This window comes from Scardinius erythrophthalmus (genome assembly GCF_964197995.2).
Source record: "Scardinius erythrophthalmus genome assembly, chromosome: 3".
In the NCBI taxonomy this organism is placed as follows: Eukaryota; Metazoa; Chordata; class Actinopteri; order Cypriniformes; family Leuciscidae; genus Scardinius; species Scardinius erythrophthalmus.
Window position 1 is genome coordinate 44,773,244 of NC_138223.1, and position 21,381 is coordinate 44,794,624.

At 43.5% G+C, this 21,381-nt stretch overlaps 1 protein-coding gene across 3 annotated transcripts in view; it reads left to right on the forward strand.

Moving 5' to 3' along the window:
- LOC308688196 (B-cell receptor CD22-like) overlaps window positions 1–17,137 on the forward strand; it is a 30,454-nt gene extending 13,317 nt beyond the window's left edge. For 2 of the 3 annotated variants that reach the window (XR_014029839.1, XR_014029840.1), the window contains exons 5-10: window positions 2,197–2,460; window positions 2,539–2,632; window positions 14,866–14,911; window positions 15,121–15,362; window positions 15,497–16,676; window positions 17,046–17,136. Coding sequence is in view for 1 of the 3 variants with exons in the window: in XM_081361124.1 (XP_081217250.1) it covers window positions 2,197–2,460; window positions 2,539–2,632; window positions 14,866–14,911; window positions 15,121–15,362; window positions 15,497–15,530 (680 nt within the window). In the remaining 2 variants the exon portion in view is untranslated. Of the gene's footprint in view, window positions 1–2,196; window positions 2,461–2,538; window positions 2,633–14,865; window positions 14,912–15,120; window positions 15,363–15,496 lie in introns of all 3 variants that reach the window. The other variant, XM_081361124.1, reaches the window with a different exon arrangement.
- Window positions 17,138–21,381: the final 4,244 nt, after the last annotated feature.

Below are 21,381 nucleotides of genomic sequence, written 5' to 3' on the forward strand. Positions count from 1 at the left end.
ATGCAAAATTGAATAGGAAAATCTGTTTATTTGTCATTTTGACACGAATACATATTAATAAATGTCCTTTTGATGTTTAAAAGTGTCTAGGTTTTGACAAATGCAAATATAAATGTAATTTTACAAAATATGATCGATTTTCAAATACTGCTGTATTGAATGAACAGCTTTTAGCAAACTCTATTGCTATACTGAGATGAGGAATATATACTGTATGTGTTTTGTCAAAAATAAAGTCATCAACTAACTAATGAATCCTTTACTTTGAAATACGTATGATAAAATGTATACTTTAGTTTTGAAAGACGTTGACTAGTTTTGAAAAGATTGTGGAAAGATTTTGAAAGTATGTATGTGCATGCATATATATATGTGTGTGTGTATATATGAAGAGTTCAGATGCAAAAGCCTCTAAATGCCATCTGAAATTTTCTCCTAGAATGATCATTTTTATGAAGCTTGTATATTTAAGTTAGCTATAGGTGACACGTCACCTGAATGAATGGCTCATTAAGTATGCAGGGACGTAGTCTCACCAGGTGTGAACTACTACATATGCATGATGCTGTTGGAGCGTTTACGCCCCATCCGCATATTGGCTTTCCAATCTAAAAGTGTTTCACAAAACTAAAATCAATGTATCGTTTTTTTGTGGATGATTAGGCAGGATGATTTTCATATCATTTTGAAGAAAAAACACTAGGCGATGAAATCCATTAGTCAAAAGTCTTATTGCCACATATTTAGTATGTGTTTTGTGGCCTTATTTCAGAAACTTTAGTTTTTAGTTTTTTTCAATAACCACGCATAAACATTATTCTCTCAAAAATGCAGACATGTACATTCTTGTTGCTCACATATTATGGTAGTCCTGTTTGTGCTAAATAGTGTGTAATTTTTTTTTGCCATTAATATGTTTATAAGCAACTGAAAAAAGCACAAATGTCAGGGCATGTCAGAACATCTCAAGGACCCCAAAAACACCCCAGACCCCAGAGGGTTAAACCTATGCGTGTGAACTCTGAATTTGTCCTTATATGCAAGGTTTGCCTTTTTGATTTCATTTTTCACAGAGTGGTTAATGTCTCTCTGTGAAAGCCAGTCTTTGTGATTAAATGCTTGTTGTTTCTTCTTGAGTTTCAGATTTTTTTTTTTTGGTGGGTCATCCATGGTCTGGAGTTGAGATATTTTCTAACAGTTTTGAGTGGAATGGTGGTTGGTGATAATCAGTTATTATCTCAGTTTTTATATCCAGGTGGGCATCAAAAATACTCTAGTCTAGTCTGTACATGCAAATGACCCCTGGAGTTGTGCAGTTGTGTCCTCTGACCACTGGGTGATGCTGTAGGAGGCTGGCTTTTCCCTCTTCAGCATTTGTCTATATTGTGGAAGCAAGAAGACGATGTTGTGGACCGCGAGCCTAGTGGGGGCTGTACGTGAGCAGTATTAGCATTGTTTACGTTCCCATTGTTAGGGGTTAACAGTTAAGGACCCAAGGACCAGATGTTTGAAAGAAGACCCAGAGTCAGAATTATAATAAATTGAAGAAAAGTTTTACTGAAGATAGTTTGCAGTTTCATCAGCAGAAGTCAGCTTCAAGACTCACACAGGAGTTCGTAGGCTGCTCCGCTTACAGTTACAAAGATCACAGCAGTTATACCCTTCACCACGGTCTAAGCTACGTCATTGCTTACAGGCAGAATGATTCTCATTGGCTAAGAAATTGATAAACATATTTTCCACATATATACAGATAGACTGAAACATTTCTCCATAGATTATGCAGCTGACACTCGGACCCTGAAGTTAGGCACGTTGTGACCTTCCAGGTAGCAGATTTGGGTTGCTGGGCGCCAGCATGTCCCGAACAACAACTCAGTCAATCTCCAATAACGCCAGTGGTTCCTTAACCTGTAACCAAGAAGACTAACACACACACCGACACACAGCTTTTCCAAGGTTGGATTTGGCCAGGCTCTAACTATAGGAGTCTCGTCTCAAAACATCAAGATAACAAGTCCTGAAGACTCACACAATCGACAAACTTGGACGAAAGGACAAAAAAAAAGAAAAGAAGAAAAACTTAGATGCGGACTTGATTTGTGGGAGGGTACAGACTGTGTTATCGCATTAGAGCATGCGCCACACTTGTGAAATAAAATCATTATTTACATGTTTTATATATATTTCATGTAGATCCTCCACAGAACGTCTCAGTGTCGGTCAGTCCATCTGGTGTAATAGTGGAGGGAGATTCAGTGACTCTGAACTGCAGCAGTGACTCAAACCCTCCTGCTCTGAACTTCAGCTGGTTTAAGGAGAATGAAACCTCAGCTGTTGGATCTGGACAGAGTTTCAGCATCTCCAGCTTTAACTCCAGTTTCAGTGGACGCTTCTACTGTGAGGCTCAGAATAAACATGGATCTCAGAGATCAGCGTCTGTTTCACTCACTGTTAAAGGTATTTTCTATAATCAGACACTCTTTCAGTTTCATCTGTCTCACGTGTGAAATGATCTTCATGATCGTCTTGTTTCAGGGGTTCAGAGAGATGCCCTGCTCACAGTTTCTTGGATCGTGGCGGGATGTGGAGGATTGATCTTCATCATCATCATCATCATCGTGTTCATAAAGTGAGTGAATGTTGAGCAGCTCCTGCATTCAATTCTTAAAAAAACAAAAAAATAAATGCAACATTTGTTGAACTTAAACCATGTAGCAACAATGACTTATGTTTAGGGAATTAATTAGCTCAAATCAGCATCAATGTGAATATGCATATGTTGCTTACATGAATTAAAGAATTCCCAAATAGGGAATTGGTCAAAACCTCGGCTTATATCAGAGGTTACACAATTACTTGTAGTACTCACTGATATAGACGGGTAGAATATGTTCAATTTGGGGAAATTTTAGGTATAAGTTGAAGAATGTTCATTTATTGTACGAACTGTACGTCCAGCACACAAAATGTACAATATCTGAACGGAAATCTCACGTCTTTAACACTGATAGACGATTCCTTTTTCTGTGGCCACAAAGAAAATGATTATCTTAGTGTTTTAGACCATTTGAGATTTCTTTCAATAGTAAAATTTATCGTAGAGCGTTAAGAGGTAAAAATCTGCACTACTCAGGGACTCAGTATTGAAACAAACAGGCAATCTCAATTCAAATGATTTAACAAAGTTTATTCAAACGAGCTACTGGTTACATATACTAGTTTAAATCACACAGGAGTAAATATGCATAAACAAAAACAATATACGATCGCAATGAGGAATATAGCAAAAATAAACGTAAAAGAGAAGGAAAAGAGAGAGAGATGAGAAAGAAAGAATAAGAGGGGATTTTAAGAATGGCTTTGTGTGTGGGTCCAAGGATAGCGTAGTAAGAAGAGGTGTGTGTGTGTGTGTGTAGGAACACGCCTTTAGCAGCACGTGGTCGTGTGTTTCTGTCTAGGAACACGTGGATATGTGAGCGTGTATGTGTGTGTGTACTTGCAGATGTGTGTGAAAAAGAGTGTGTAAGTGTGAGTGAAAGAATTTAGAGGTAGATAGATACAGCTCAGTCTTTCACAACGAAACCCCAATAGACACAGTAATGTTAGACACTTTAAACAGCACTTCAGATTGTAAATTTAAAGTCTACTTTACTCTGGGTGAAGCTCGGCCTTTGTGTGTCCGTGCGTCGAGTCGGAGTAGACAAAGCGTCTGGTCACGTGGTCACCGAAACAGAGGTCACAGCGTCTAGTTGCTATGGCGACTGGAAACGAGCGAAAACTTAGCAAGATGATTTTAGCTTTAAGTTGATTTCGTTGGTTGGTTGAAGGAGACTATCAACTGAAGTAAAAGTAGTTTTAAGAAAATAAAACTTGGAAGAAAAATGAAAATAAAAGCGAACGAGGCTTCCAAGGATGGAAGAAGGCGTGTCGTCTTTCTCTCTCTCTGGCGAAGTGCGCTTTAGAGGAGGAAAACATGATATTTTAAAGGGGCCCAACTCACGCCCTCTCACGTATGTGAGCCAATGGTCCTTAACGGCGGGTCGGGTCCACCTCCTGACGTTTCGAGGGTCGATACGCCCCTTCCAACTAAGTATTGGAAGATAAATTCGTTCCTAACATTAATAACACTGGTATTAATAAGAGAATGCATCCTCTGATATTTTGGGTTAAAGATTCCACACCGTTGGGATTTATGGAGCACAATGATACCACGAATGGTAACTTTATGACATAGTCACCCGCGGATACATGATTTTTCGCGATTATAGTCACATCAAATGGATTACAAATCAATAAAGCTATATAGGCATAATATTTGGGATAAGGGATCATGCATACATCAAGAGAATACATTTTAAACATTTCACAAGATGATTTTGATTCACACGTGTAGGATCTGTGTGTGTTTCTGTGTGTGTGTGTGTGCTGACACAGTTCGAGAGTTCAAGCTTGGCGCTGAACTTTCGTCCTCGAGGGAGGGGTGAGAGGTTATGTGTGTGCGTTTTTAACAATGATGCACTTAACATGGTTTGGGACATTTGTTCAGATAAAGTCTTGTTGTTCTGAGGTGTAAATCAGTGTGCGAGATGTCCCAAGGGTTTTTTTCGGAGATCGCTCTACTGGTCAGCGGATGTTCGTCCGGCCATAAACAAAAGGGTTTCTGTTGATTTAGCAGTAAGTCTGTTTATTTCAGATAGGCCGTCAATGATTTAAGCCATTTGTGAGCGCCATTTGGTCTGCATGTCTTACGCGGCAGAATCTTGAGACAATGGAGGTGTTTGTAAATGAGTATTCCAGTACGTTGATTAGGTCCCAGACTAAAGGGGGGAATCTAATCACGGGATAATCTCAGTAATTTAATCAACACGCCGTCTGATCATGTGCTTTGCGTTACATTCCCCCCTTGATGAGTGAACAGGGCATGGATGGACCTGGTCGACTCATCACAGTAACAATGGTCAGATGGCAGGTCAGGGAGATGAGGTGGCTATAAAGGGGTTGTTAAGATTGGGGCTTAGTTCGATGAGGTCTTCCGCATTCTCTGGTGAGGCGTCGTCCTTCCGAGGGTTTCTCCTGAAGCCGACGGAGACTGCCTCTGTGAGCTTGGTTGTGGAAGTTCGGATTGCGTTGACTCTTCTGTACAGGATATAGGCCAAGCCCAAAGCTAGGGCATGTCCGAGGATGCTGGTAATACAGAGGGCGGTGTCAGCCGCTGTCCAGGTTTGGACCACAGGTGAAGTGTTCAGGATGGGTTGTCGAGACAAGGCCTGAAGGGCTGAGTCCAGTGGGGCTATATCGATGATTTGTGACCCCCCTTTTGCAATCCAATCTTCCAGTTCTGGATCTAGAGTGAAGTTGCGGTCCCTGAAGAAAGGTGGAATCTCCAGTTCGGCTTGGTACTCTTCACTTGGGAGGTGGTACAAGGCCAGGTCATCCAGGTGAAGGATGGCTCCTCGTGGGACTTGAATCCACATGCTTTGGTTCAGCAGATTGACACGGGTAGCAGTGTCGTGTTGGTCATAAGTCAGTGTTGCGGACCGCACGGGAGTGTTCACGAGCCATCGGTTTCCTACGATTTCAGCTTGCGTCTCGGTGACTTGGTTGCGAGGTTTCGCATCAGCCGGACAACGTGCGTCGCTAGCCAGCTGTTGGAGGCCGCAGATCCCATCGGTGTTATCCCGGAGGAAGGGTTTGCTAGGGCAGAGGTAGTGTATGTCTTTGGTGAGGGTGCACATGTGCAAGTTAGGGGCTAGGTACAGTTGTGGGTCGCTGTCGTGGTAGGCTACCACGTCTGGAGTCCGGACTTTGAACTGCGTGTCACGTTGCCAGAATCCAATGTTGACAACGTCTTTGAGTCGGTAGATTCGGCTCGACTCTATAATGGGCAAGTTGAGGAGGAAGGCCACTTCTCGCTGTGCCGGGTCCACATACAGTGGGATGGCACTTCCCAACGAGTAGGCGAGATGGGTTTGTATAGGATCAGTGGGTGTAGTGATGGCGGAAGCCAGTACGGTCTGTACCAGACTCAGGGGTATCAGATATGGTGGGATCCTGCCCATGGCTAAGTTGTCTATGGAAGAGCTCACTTCTCTGAGCATGTCATTCATTAATGCGGTGACCAACTGGGTTTGGGCAAAGTTGCTCTCGAAGACTGTGAACAGCTGTTTCATGGAGCTCATGGTCTTGTTTAGCATGACACTATGTGTGTTGAGGACGGTGATTGTGCCTCTCAATGTCTTGCCTATGGTGGTCAAAGATGCGCCTTGTGTGGTGAGTTGATCTTTCAGCTGTGGAAGTTCCGTCTGGATTTCCGCTACATGTCGTCGTACCGTGGCGATGTTCACTGCGTTGACGCTGGACATACCAATGTTGAACAGTGTGCCTACGGCAGCAGCGGCTCCAAGCAGGGCTCCTAGAAAACGTTTGGAGCGCCTGTTGTGCCCGCTCAATTCGGCCTGGGTGAGAGTCATCTTCTCGAGTTGGTTCAGCATGTGTTCGATGTCGGCTTCGGCGTGGTCGAGGGCATTTTCGGTCCATCTGGCACCCGCCCAGCTGTACAGGACGGCTGTTTTTGGGTAGTGTGCACGGTAGACGTTTCGAGGGTCGAGTCGCACGTACACCTTCTGTGTGTGCGTTCGACAATTCGTTATAAGCAATCCGGGCTGCTCTCTCAACACAATTCCCGAGGCCGGTGCTGGAGAGACGAGGTCGGGTGGCGGCTGGCTTCTGGTCGTCGGGAAGCACATGATGATGATCCACAGCAGCATCCTATTACAGGCAAGAGAGAGAGAGGTGCGGACGAACAAGGGGAAAGAGAAAAGGCACAGGTCAGCGAGGGTTGTCCCGTTGGAGGGTCTGGTCTTCTTTTCCTGTAACGACGGCGGTTGAGGTTAGCTTGCATTGGGCCCTTCCTGTCTGTTCCTGCTAGTGGCCACATATCTCTTCAACTGATTGCGGTGGACCCATTTGAGGACTGGCTCTTTTGGTCCCCGTTTTAGCTGGATTTGGTACGCTACTGGGGAGAGTTTGTTCACAATTTCATGAGGGCCAGTCCAGTGAGGCAGAAACTTTTTTGACAGTTGTTTGGGAGGCAGGGCGAAACTGTAGTACAGGACTTTGTCGCCCACGCTGAGTTCTTGGTGTGATGCCTTTCGGTCGTAATATGCTTTCTGGCCGTCAGCGCTGGTTTTCAGGTGTTGCTGGGCGAAAATGAAAGTTGTTTTCAAGTGTTTATGGAGCTCGTCCAGGTATTGGGACGTGGTATAGGCGGTGACGAGGTTGTGGTTTCCTGGTTGGTACAACAGGTGTAATGGCAGAGTCATCTGCCTCCCGGTCATGAGTTCGAATGGGGATACTCGTGTTGATTCCTGCGGGGTGGCTCTGAGGGCCATCAGCACCAGGGGAAGTTTCACATCCCAGTCTTTCTGGTTAGTTGCCACATATTTTCTCAACATGGCGAGCACCGTTCGGTTAGACCTTTCTACCTGTCCGGATGAGATCGGATGGTGACTGATGTGAAGTTTAGCTTGTACCCCTAGGATTCTCCAGATCTTTTGCATGATCTCTGCGGTGAAATGAGTTCCTCGATCTGAGTTGACTCTGAGCGGTAGGCCGAATCGAGAGAAGATGTGGTTCATCAGGAGATATGCCGTTGTTTGAGCAGTGTCGTTGGGTGCTGGCAGACACTCTACCCATTTGGTAAACTGGCACACTACCGTGAGAAAGTACTTATTGCCTCTGGATGACCGGGGGAGGGGTCCTACCCAGTCAATTTGAAGGTCTGACCAGGGGAACGTGATTCCTCTGCGTTGCAAAGGGGCTCTGTGAGTTAGGTTTGTTGGGTGAAACTGACAGCAGACCAGGCATTCTCTCACATATTCTTCCACATCCTGTTGCATACATGGCCAGTATGCCACCTGTCTAAGTGTCTCATACGTGGCTCTGGTACCGTGGTGCCCAGCATATGGTGCGTTGTGGGCGTGATTCATCATTTCCCCCCTTTGACAGCGGGGTACCACGAGTTTGAGCGAAGTGGTGTCATCGTTGACAAACCAAAGAATGTCGTCCCGCATACGCAACATGTGTCTGGAATTATGTAAATGTCTGAGGTCGGAGTCATCCGTGATGTCAGATGGTGCAATTGGGTTTGAGGAAGGGTCTGTGAGGTGGAGAATCATGGTTTTTATGGCAGTGTCTGAAGACTGCATTTCTGCTAGGTCATTGTTTGAAATTTGTGGGGTCAGTGACAACAGCTGAGAAGCAGGTGTAGCAGCAGGTGATGGTCGCTTGCTGCGGGTCACCACTGCCACGTTAGGGGTGGGTGGGGCTGTTGGGGAATCCCACGGTTCACCGTGTAGGGCGCCCGCTTTTGCGAGGGCGTCAGTGTGGTCATTCAAGTCCTTGTCTTGGCCAGGGAGTTTCGAATGTCCTTTTACTTTCTTCCAGTACACGGTAATGTCGTGTGTTGTTGTGATGTTGACACATTCTTGGAACAGGTGTTGATGCTTGACGGGCTTGTTGTTAGCAGTTGTGAAACCATTTTGTTTCCAGGTTGGAAGATGGCACACAAAACTGAGTCTGGCATAGTTCGAGTCTGTGCAGATGAGCAGTTCTTTGAGGTTATGGGCTGCTGCGATTTGCAGGGTAATGAGAATTGCTGCTATTTCTGCGTATTGTGATGACTGGGGGCCCAGCTTGAAGTGTTGGGGTGGGCATGGGTGGTTGTTTACCCACAGTACCCCTGCGCCTGCCTTTAGGATGCCCTCGCTGTTGTAGGAACATCCGTCGACATAAGCTGTGGGCATGCCTTCGCACGCATTCTTGTCAAAGTACCTGTGGCAGGTCAGTTGTGGCTGCTGGGGCTCAGGTGTATTCAGCGTTGCAGCAGGTGAGTTATCAGAGCAGTCTTGACATGTTGCTAAGCCGTTGCCTAGAGCGGATTTGTGGTTTTGTGCATATTTGGCCTCGACGTTTCGTCCTTGGAGAGCCATTAGCCATGTAGCTATGCGTGAGTTGGTGACAACACCGTCTCTTATCCGTTGGCTGTTAAGGAACATTACGGGCTGGTGGCAAGTCTCTATGATGACCTTCTGTGCACCAATGTAGTTGGAGAAGCGCTGAATTGCCCATACCGTACAGAGCAAAGCTTTTTCACAGTCCGAGAATTTGCATTCTGGCGGGAGAAGTGTCTTGCTGGCATATGCGACCACCTTTTTGTCTTGGTCATGCCATTGGTATAGGCCAGCACTGAGACATTGGTTTGAAAACCCAGCGTCGAGGTGGAATTCTTTTTGCGGATCAGGGTACGCAAGGCAAGGGGCTGAGCATAAATGTCTTTTAAGTTCTTTCATGGCATGTTCTTGAGCGTCTGACCAGACGAAAGGGCAGTCCTTCTTCAACAGAGCTGTGAGAGGCCTGGCGATGTCTGAATAGTGTTCGATGAATTGCCGGGAGTAATTGCATACTCCCAGAAAGCTTCGAAGTTCAGAGACGTTGGTGGGAGGCTTGATGTTTTGGATGGCATGAATGCGGTTTGATTGTGGTTCAATGCCATGGCGTCCAATGAGCAGGCCCACGTAATTTACCTTTTTGCGACACCACTGCCCCTTGTGTAGGGCTATTTTGGCGCCGGCAGCAGATAACTGGTTCAAAACATAGTCAATTTCTTTTAGGTGGTCGGCCACCGTCGTGCTTTTCATGAGCACATCGTCAACGTAAATCAGGTTACCTCTCGTCCTGGCGTCAGGGCAGGCTTTGTTTAAGAAGATGTTGAACTCAGCTGGTGAGTTTGCATACCCAAACGGGCATCGGTTGAAGGTGTACTGGCGGTTGCCGAAGGTGAAGGCCAACTTGTGTTGGTCGTCTGGGTGCACTGGAATAGTCCAGAATCCAGAGGCCACATCGAGTGTAGAGAAGATGGTGGCTCCCCTGATTCTGGGTATTTCTTGCTCCAGTTGTGTCATGGGCCATCGTGACAACGGCACCTGCTGATTTAGTTTGCGATAGTCGATCGTGGGTCTCCACTTTCCATTCGGCTTGAGCACAGGCCAAATGGGGGCGGAGTAGGTACTGTTACAAGTTCGTATCACACCGTTCTCAAGCATAGATTCGATGATTTCCTGCACTGGCTCGTGTGAGGCGATTGGAATCTTGTATTGCTTGACAAAAGTGGGAGGAGCCTCGGGGTGCGTGGGGATACGCACTGTGTGGAGGTTGGTGAGACCACAGTCTAACGAATCTTTAGCAAAGTCTTCTTTGAATTTATACAGGATTTGTCGCAGCTTTTGGCGGTCTGCGTCGTCCTGAAGTGCGTCAGCATCTTGTAGGATTTGTTGCACTTGAGATTCAAAACCTGGATATGGTTCTTCTGTTGGCTTGTCATCGGTCGGGTTCGTAGTTGGTAGGCTGTGCACCTTCTAAGTTCAGTTCTGGAAAGGGTGCAGTGACAGGGCAAACTGTGGGGTATTTCCCAGGTTTTTCAGACATTGTCTTTTGTTTTACGTACGCTTTGTGAGCCAGGTCATGTAATTGTTGGATTGACATGGTCCGTGGACAGACGAGAACGCCCAAATGCGAACTTTGGCTTGGATGGAGATTCCGCAGGAAGAGGGTTTTGAAATTAATGTCTTCTTCCATATGTGCCTCATTCCGCGGTCCGAAGTAGGCGAGTCGCAGACGTTCGTAGTAGGCTTGTGGTGTTTCCAGACGAGCTTGTTTGAGGTCCATTGCCGCAATGATGCCTTGGTCCGACTCTGGATCAGAGAATTCGCGGATCAGGGCTTGTCGTAATTGTGAATAATTCGCTTTGACTGATTCTGGCTGTCTGTCAAGGAAACTTCTTACAATACGACCAGAAGTGGTCCGAAGAAGATATAACTTGTCCCAAGTAGTGACGTTGTCCACAGTTTGTAAGTGAAATTCAATATCGGTTAAATAGGAGTGCACGTCGTTACCCCCTGATGGCTTTGGGTTGAATGTGGGGATGTTTCTTGCCAGCTTGTCCAGTTCTTTAGAGGCTGTGCGATGGCTGGTGGTTTGCTTCTCCGAGACGGGGGCAGCAGTTACGATAGGGTCACGACGTGGGCTTGCCTCATCTTCTTTAGTCGTAAGGGTTTGGCTGTGAAGTGCAGGCTCGCTGGTGAGGGGAGACGAAGTGGCGTGCGTCATCCCCCCCAGTCCACCTTGCAGTCCGTACGCATGTTTGAGTTCGCGATGGACTATGTCTAGTTCGTCCTTAAGATCCTGTCTCTGTTGGATGAGCTCGTTAATTTCAGCTCGGGCTTTCTGCAAAAATGTCTCACACGCCTTGACTCTTGCGTCTTTGTCTTTTAATTCTGTGAGTGCTCTTTCTAGCTGAGCCTCTCCACGTATTAGATCGTCATTGAGGGCTGCAGTGGTCTGTTTCTCCGCCTCCACTGTCCTGTCCGTGTCCAGACGCAGGTCCTCCAGGGCCTGTTGTAGTCTTTCCACTTCCTGTTGTAGTTCCGGACGTGTGTCCTCCTCATCCTCCAGAAGTAGCTCATCCAGACGGCTTTGTGCTCTGTCCTTTTGTCTGCAGGCCTCCTCCAGCTGAGTCTTTAGTCCAGCGGTGTCCTTGTCCAGCTTGGCTTTGTCCTCCTCCAGTAGTCGTGCCTGTGACACAAGATAGTGAGAGAGACTCCCGATGATGCGGCTCCAGTCTTTTGAACTGTAGGCCTGCGTGGGGTCCTGGGACATGATCTGGTCCACCTTGTCGTCCAGTTCCTGTTGGGTCAGGAGTTTTGGGTCACCGAAGTCTTTGGATAGACAACCCGTAGTCATGGCGGACAACCACGCCTCCAGGCTATTCCAGTGTTCCGCAGGACTGGATGCACGTGACATTTTGACTCACTGTAGGCGAGAGAAACACAACACACAAGACACACAAGAAGGGCCAATGCAACCGGGTCGTGAAGCTAATAAACTATAGGACGGTGTGCCGTCTATAGAAATTTTGGGCTAACTGACTTTAGACAGTTAGGCGGGTCAGTTTGGGACCCGGAATAGAGACTGTTCAGTTGTCCCTGTGTTACTTAGCCTGTTGGGATCTCGTTGATACACTGAAAAACAAGTTACAACAGAACATGCAAGGCACGCGTAGGCGAGGATTGAAAAGGAAGGAAGAAACAAAATTACACAAAAATGTCCGTGACTTGATCTGGACTGTAATTTGGACACTAATAGCACGAGGGATGTGCCCAGGGGAAAATATTTAAGATTAGGTGGTCTATAAGAAAGACAAGGGTTTTTTTTTTTTTTTTTTGATTATCAAAGTTCAGTTTACCTGAAATGGACGGAGGTCACCCAGCCGGCCCCCGTGGAGCGCGGTCAACCTTCCTGGCGCCCCAAACACCTGGCCACCGTGACCTTGGATTCTCCGTTACTCTGCTCACGGCCACGCCCACTCAAACAGAGTGACTGTAAACACAACCCTAGTAGTCCCGGAGGTACCAACCAACCGAGCGCAATGTAAAGGAGGATGCTGCACAGAACCCAACAGGACGAATCCTGGAGTGACAGGGGCTGTCGGTGGTTTGTGCAGCGGTCCCAACAATTAACTTTTGCGTCGGCGTGGAGGCTGGCACTCCGAGGCACCGGATTGCTGATGTCACTACTGCGTGCCGCTGACCAGTGGCAGAGACAGGAGAAACTCAAGAGTCACCGCACGGTCAGAGTCGGTAACGTCAGTCGGCCAACTCGCCCACAGAGGTCTGACCGGGCTCCCACAGTCCACTGCAGGTGCTGAGAGTCTTGCCTATATGACACACAAGATGGAGTGAACAGAGTAGCTTAAAGTGAATTTAAGATTTCTGGCTTACACCACATTGATTTATGTGGAAAATAGGACAAAAGTCAGGTGGGCCTGCGAGAGGTAAATGAAAACAATAATAATACAAATAATAAAAATAAAAACTTTGAAGAGAGAAAGAAAATCAAAGTAACCTGGAAGAGGGTGTGGTGGACTGATGCAGTGGGTTACTTAGGCCTCAAGGGGGCGTCTCTCTGTGGTGCACCCTAATTGTTTGACACAATTTAAAATCTTAATTCAACATTGGTTCAAGATCACATCCAACTAAGCCTGCGGAAGAGTCACAAGTGAATTTAGAACTGATTCCTTACAATAATCACAATAACTGAAGTTATTAAATTTAATAAATCTATAGATTTGTAGCAGGCAGATAGCTGACTTGAGGAAGGCTTGGCCACCAGCGGGGGTGGTGTCCTTCTCCGGGCTAAGATGACTGGAATGTGATAATGGGAACAACCAAATTAAATTAAATTTAAATTTTCACCACACATCTAAATATACTTGAGTAGAAAAAGTTTTTTTTCTTTTTTTTTTTAGAAAATTGAACAATTTCTAAAAGCAAAATAAAATAATCACTATAACATTGAAGTTGTTATTAAATGATTATTGAATGGGAATAAAACCTAACAGAATCATCGAGGCAGATTTAGAAATGGAAACAGCAGAGTAGAGTGACCACGAGAGGAGGAGGGATAGTTGACCCGGAGGGGCGTGGCCACGAGGGGCGCTGTTCGCTTCCGGGTGAGCTATCAGTGCTTTTGGATCGAGACACTCTATAATTTCCGGTTCCCTTTCTGGGAATTTAAAATTCACAATAAAATGTCTCAGTCCAAAATAAAAGGGGTTGTTTTAACGAACTTAGCGTGCTGTAAATACAAATATGTATTTAAAACAACTTCTTAGATACTTACGACCGTAAATTTTGAATCACCAAAAATCAGGGCGGAAGGCATAACGACCAACAGGTCTTTACCTGTGGTTGACCACGCGGTGGCAGTGTTACGCTAACGCGGAACGCGTCACCGGGGCGGTAATTTGAGACGTATCAGAAATTACACTTTGCAAACGTGCAGGCCTTCGCACACACCAAACAACGCTGCAAATAAATTCTTTAAAGACCACGGCCGGTCTTTGCAAACACAAAACACACTGCAAATCAAAAGTTTGCGGCGGAACTGTTTCTGGTCTTTACAGACGCTTGAAACGGGGTTTTTCCTTCTGGTTAGCTAGACCAGTGTTTATAACCCGTATTTTATCGTTTCTTAACGACATACAATCAAATATATATTTGTTTCTGACCGGAGTAGCGTACTTTGCTCTCGGGATTTACAGAAATACCGGTAACAATTGCCTGATGGACTCCTCTGTTCCAAAACAGGTCTCAAACAGAATTACATGTATGGTCACAAGAAAAAGAGATTTTTCTAATTCTGGACTCGCAACACCACTGTAAACTTAACTGCAGTTTTTCTCCACGACCAGACTTACTGGCGGGTTATGGCTTTTTGCCCTTTGATCAGTTTTCGAGTCGACTTAGTACTTTTCAATAACGTTATAAGATTCAAGCGCGCACAAAATCGTTAAACTTTACAAAATCACACATGAATATAAACTTGCACAATCTGTATCAAACTGAGTATGAGAGTGGCCGCATTCTAGACACCAATAAATATGTAGCAACAATGACTTATGTTTAGGGAATTAATTAGCTCAAATCAGCATTAATGTGAATATGCATATGTTGCTTACATGAATTAAAGAATTCCCAAATAGGGAATTGGTCAAAACCTCGTCTATATCAGTGAGTACTACAAGTAATTGTGTAACCTTTGATATAAGCCGAGGTTTTGACCAATTCCCTATTTGGGAATTCTTTAATTCATGTAAGCAACATATGCATATTCACATTAATGCTGATTTGAGCTAATTAATTCCCTAAACATAAGTCATTGTTGCTACAACCACTATCAAAAAATAAATGTTTCTTACAATAAATTAATTTTCATTACTTTCTAACAAAAACGTGTTTTCTCCAGGAAGAAGAGGAGAGACGGTGGAGCTGAAGTTATCAGACAAAATCAGGCAAGTTTGATAATAATACATACCTGAATCTACAATGACATGGATATTATATTTACTAGAAAATTCAAGACTTACAAGATCATGTACTGACAAATATTTGACATGAAGACAATCTGGAAAACATCATGCATATAACTCACAGTCACTGTGTTTCTGAATGATCGATCTGTTGTTATATCTGTGTGATATTTTATGTGATGAAACTGCAGGAGGATCACATTGACAGATCAGCAGAAACGGCTTCGACCAATGACGATCCACTGTATTCACTAGTATCAGCCAATCAGAGGGATGATCTGTATGCCAACATTAAAGCAAAGAAACGAACAGAAACAGACTCTGCAGATGTTACAGAGGTTCAGTATGCCAGTGTCCATCACTTCAAGAACAAAGACATGAAGACTGAAGAGTACGACTGCATTGAGATGCATCATCCGTCTGAAGCCAACAGGTGAGAAACGACTCATTTAAACTCAAATAAAACACATTCAGTTCTTGATCAGAGCTCTTGTTTTGTGTTGTTGAGATGATGGATTGTCACCTCTTGAAATGCCACATTAACATATTTGTTTAATTTCTCCCCAGATCTGAGGATGTGATCTACAGCTCAGTCAAGTAAAGAACATGTGATCGGAGCCGCTTCCTATTGATGCTGATGGGAGACCTGGATTTGAGTCCAGCTCAGGTCATGTTCCCATCTCACTGTCCTCTTGATTTCACCTTTACACATTTATGGGACTATGGACTATGAATTATGTTCCCTTCACTAACGGCCTTGTGGAAGGGCCCGTCGTGAAGGGATCCAGTTGTTCACTTTCGTTTGGAAAACCCTTGTTCACTTCCCTAAGTGCCCTTCAAGGGGGCAAGTCACTAGGATTCATTTTCACCTCCAGTATTTTGAACTTTCAGAGCAAAATGACCACATTTACAACTAACATTTTGTCATCATTTACTCACCGTCCAAAGCGTTACCCAGACAGCACACGTACGTCTCCAAGATGTCTATTAAAGAGCAGCTCGTCCAGAAAGCTTCTGCTGTGGACAAACACCTGACAAACATCTTTAAAAAATATATTTTTTAAATACATTCGAACATCTTCAGACATTTTCTAAATGTCTATTCAAAATCTGACAGGAAATCTCTTAAGAGACATATTGCAGACGAGTGAACACTAAAAAATACATCTTCCAGATGAACACACGGACATCAAATAGACGTCTCTGAGATGCACGTGCGCTATCAGGTTATGGTGATATGTTTCTAAAGTGTGACATTGCATCTTATTAGATATGAATATGTCACAGTTAAATGTGATTTTCTTATTGTGTATCAAGTCTTAAGCCTTCCTGTTGCTGATATCATCCAATGAATTATTTAACAGATTTTACAGTCTATCAGTTGGTTTTGAGTCCAAATTAAATGTTTGTTTTGTTTTTGTTTTTCATTGTCTTTGGCATCAAAAGTGGACTTAGATGATCTTAAACAAGTCAGTGTGTTTGATACGTGTTCGCACTGTTTCTTGTGTGCAGTTTTTTGGTCAAAGGATTTGAGATGTTGGATTGGCGACACATTGACTGGCAGATGAAGCAAAATAACCAGCTATTGTCCTAAAAGTTTCAGTATTTGGCTGGTGTTCATTTTCCATCCTGACTGTATAAAGCTTGATTCATTTTTCATACGTGCATTTTTAATACATTATCTTTGTAATTCATATGAAGCACACATTAGCTTGTCCTATTTACATGACTGATTTATAAACACATAGTGAACAATATAGAAGAAAATACAACTTTAGTAACTTTCATTACTTCTAATATCAATTAATGTCAAGAGTCAGATGTAAAAGCTGCTGTAATGGCAGTAAAGTGCACTGGATCTTTTTGACCACTAGATGACAGTAAAGTCAATGGAAGTGCAGGAAAGATTTGAGTAATGGATGTAATTCCTCTATTTTGAGAGGCTGTTCACTGCAGAGTCGTGGGTGGAGAGAGAAGTCCAGCTCTTCTCTCTGGATGTAATTTGGGTGTAATGGGTGGAGCGAGACGGTCCAACAACACCCTAACCGACCCATAACTCTCTCCCTCCACCCATTAGATCCACTGAGGAGGAGCTGGACGTCATTTGGCTCTGCAGTGAACATCACTGCTCCATTATTAGGAGTTATTAAATAGATCCATCAGTGATGTATTAGTGTTTATGAAGACCATTAAAACTATTTCTCCTGTATCTGTCGTCGGTCTGGTCTCTGAGTGCTTGTGCCGTCTGTCAGAAACTGCCATTGACCCACTTAAACTCAATGTAGTTGCTGATGGTTATGACTGTGTGTGTGTTGTCCAGCGCTTCATGTGTTTAACACAGAGTTTGTGTCAGAAAGAGGAAGTGAAACTAAGAGCTGTAAAGATGCTGCTCAGACGCTCCTGCAGACATGATGAGCATCTTTACACTGTTCTTTCTCAAAGCAAACATCTTTCACATATTCTCTCACAAAGATCTGACAATACTGAGCTCTACAGCGATTAAGCTTGTTGTGTGTTTGATAAATTTCTTCTCCAGTTGTTCTTGTGTAGTTGAGATGACGGTCATTTATAACCAGAAAGAGGAAGACCAGCATTTAGTTGCACAATATGTATTAAAACTTCAAACTGCGGATGTTTTCCTCATTTGGCCGTCGACACGGAAACATTGACACTTCAGAGCGGTAAGACCATTTTACTGTTATTTAAAATAGTTCAGTAGAGCTACGATTGATGTTTGTAAAACTGTTTTAGTGAATGTTGATTTGATGAAGTGATTTAAACTCCAGAAGCTCAATATCTGTTGTAGATTCATGTGTAAATATTGTGTGAAGCTCTTTAGACACACGAGGCCTGACATGAGAAACATCATCAGTTCACATCAAGCCTTCAATGAGCCGTGAATTATTAATCATCATGTGCTTTATCAATAGAGTTTGTGATGTTGTATATAGATGATGCTCATAATGTCATAATTGTCAGTTTTATGATTGCAGAAGTCACTATGGTGTCGTCTCTCATAAAGTCTCTTCCTCTGATCGTAGTGATCATGACTGCGGGTGAGTCTTCACTTTCACTCTCTATACTGATATTTTAACAAAAGATGATTGAGCTCGTCACACTTATAAACGGACATGAGTGTTTTACTGTCAGCTAACATAAAAATGATCAAAAGTGAAAATATATTTTTTGTACATTCCTTCAAAACACCTGAAAGTCTCTTCATTCCTCATTTCTGTGTTTCAGGGGTTGATGGTCTGCAGGACTGGGGAGTGAATTACAGCCCTTCATATGTTTGTGCATTAAAGGGATCAACAGTGAAAATATCCTGTACTTTAACACATCCTCGTGGTTATAAGCTTCAAACAGCTTTCTGGACCAAAACTGTTGTAACTGTTGGAGAACCGCCTAACTTTTGTTCAAGTCCACAGAAGAGAAGAGGGATTCAGTGTAACAGTGTATATTATAAAGACACTTCCAGCATCACTTTGACGGCTGTAACAGAAGCTGATAAACACATCTACTACTGCAGATTTACTACAGATAAAGTGGAGGGAAAATGGACGGGGATTCCTGGAGTTCAGCTTGACGTCACAGGTAAAACTACTGAACTCTCAGAAATAGACCACAGAAACATACAAACACACACATCACACACTTTCTTATGTTACTGAATCTGCCAGATGACCTTCTTTATTTGTTGAAACACAAAAGGAGATATTTTATCAAATGTTAATATAATGACAGCACCTTCTTCAAGCTTCATCCTTCCCTCGGGTCATTTTGATCCAGAAATTTTGTTTGATTTTTTTTTTTAAATCGAGTGTTCATCTGAGGGGTCCAAGACCCCATGACTTTTGTCGCACTTGAACCACGAATACACAAATTGTTTTTTTAATGGATTCAAGGAGTTTTGTGGTTGAAATTTAAAGAGGACCTATATGCAAAATTCACTTTTATAAGCAGTAAATTTTAAACTCCTACGTAAGAGTAGGGAAACCCGTCCAACGACTGGTGATGATCTGCACTAGATCCCGCCCTGAGTGAGAAGAAGCAGCAGTCCGACATTACTGTTTACTTCTGTATCAGCTAGTATTACAATGTCTGCGCCTGGAGAACTTTATAAATGTTCTGTTGCTGCTGGATGTACCACCAAACATACGAGTGTCCATAGACTCTCCGAGTCACTGGACACCGTGGATTATCAGTTTTGATGGAAATGTGCCGAAGAACATCGGTAAAATGTTATATACTTGCGCAAATCATTTTACACATGACTGCTTCATCAACGAGGGTCAGTACAACGCTGGATTTGAACGCTCTTCTGAATGGAGGCGGAGCAGAAGCTCATTTGCATTTAAAGGGACACACAAAAACATTTTTCGCTCACACCCAAATAGGGGCAAATTTGACAAGCTATAATAAAAAATATGGGTGGTATTTTGAGCTTAAACTTAACAGACACATTCTGAGGACACAAGAAATTTATAATACATCATGTGAAAATGGGCATAATAGGTCACCTTTAAAAAAGTAACCTTCTCTCACGTCAAATTGCCCCCGATGCTTCAGTACACATAGAAAACCTAAAAATGCTCAAAATTCAAACATTTTTTTTTTTTTTATAATGTCTACATGTGTATCTGAATGCATCCTGAAGTAAACGGATTTTGTGACCCAGAGGAACAGCTCATTTGCTCCAAATAGTGCTATAAGGCCTTCTAGTGGCAAGAGTCATGAAATATCATGTCAAGTCACCTTCATTTATATAGTGCTTTTAACCATAGAGGGTTTTCACTGACGTCATGTTCTGGGTGGTAACCCGGATGCGCGGCCATTATGGAGGCACTCGGATGTAAACAACAGCATAGATTGCACAATTTATGTACTACTGAACACACTGTTACACTAATAAACCACAGAAAAAACACATGGAAGCTGCGAAATCATATAGAGAAGAACTTAGGAAGCTGCGAAATCATATAGAGAAGAACTTAGTAAGCAGGAAAGAGCGCAAAATTTTGCCATACTAAAGTTAATATGTGGTAAAGATCCGAATGAGCTAGCTTCTCTAACGTTACCCCTTACTGCAATTCTTCCTTCTATTTCTTATCCCGACATTGGCTACGTTCAGATTGTCAGTCCAAAAAAGCACATGAAATCCGTTTCAAGCTACATCCACATGTGAAATCCTATTCAAATCACATATCAGGAAATCCGCTTCAGTCTGAACGCTCTGATCGGATTTTGCGTGGTTTATGTGACTTTCTCACGCCACGTAAAATGTAAACGTCAGACGTTGTTATAGGGAACATGCTGAAATTCGCTGCCGAAACAAGGCTGTGTTGTTGCAAAGTGCCGGACGAGCAGAACATTTTTATTTTTGAAACCGGTGCAGATAAGAGCGCGAAAAAAAAAGCTGTGCATACCAGCCTCCTACAGTTCTGCAGCCGGCTCAAGAGGCTCAGTAGTCCAGCGCGGCGGATACACATTTCCATGTTGTAAAATTTAAATAAGACAACATCTCTATTACAAATGCAAACCCCTCCAACAATGCAACGTAATTGCCAAAGAGCTGCATGGACACACAAATCAGATCTGAACAGTTGTGATACACAGTGTGGACATCATTTTAGATCATATTCCAATCGGATACAAAGATACAAAGTTTGATCAAAATCGACTATGAAAAAATGTCCTCATGTCAAACAGAGATTTGGTTCCTAATGAATGAACTGGGCTAAGCTAAGTGCTATCAAAGTGTCGCCGCGTGCCAGAGCAATTGAGTGCACGCACTGAGACGAGTGAGGTATGTATCAACTCGTCTTAGTTAAAGGGGACATATCATGTTTTTTTAGCCCTTAAATGCATTGTGTTGTATATTTGGAGTGTTTAGAAGTACAGAAAAGTTGAAATTATTCTCTTCAGGTGCTTCGTTGATATCTTTATATTCTGTTTTGGCCTTATTTTTCAACCTGTTCCGATTTTTCTGTTATCTATGAAGTTTTGTGAACTATTACGTCACAGTATTTGCAGCGGAACTGCCAAATAAGGACATTGACTTCCAGCCCAACACTTCGAGCAATCCGCCATTTTTATTTCTCGCTGCAATTTTGTAGTCCAAGCTAAAGGATGCAGAAGTTACGAGAGGGTAAGTTAAAATGTTCGGTTGTTGGATGTAGTAACCCACACGCTTCATTACACCGTCTAATGTAGATGAACTGCCGCGCTTGTGACAGAGTGCATGTTTAACTGAAAGAACGAGCAGAGAGAGAGAGACCCGGTTGCGCGCGCGCACTCTCTCTCTTCGGAGCCAGGCGAAAATGTAAACAAGACACCGTCTCCAAACCTATTTTTTACAGTCTATCCTCCAAACTAGACGCTGTCTTGCTCTCTCTCCCTCGCACATATTAATCAAAATAAATCGACACGGTGGTAAAAGGTCGGAAGACCAA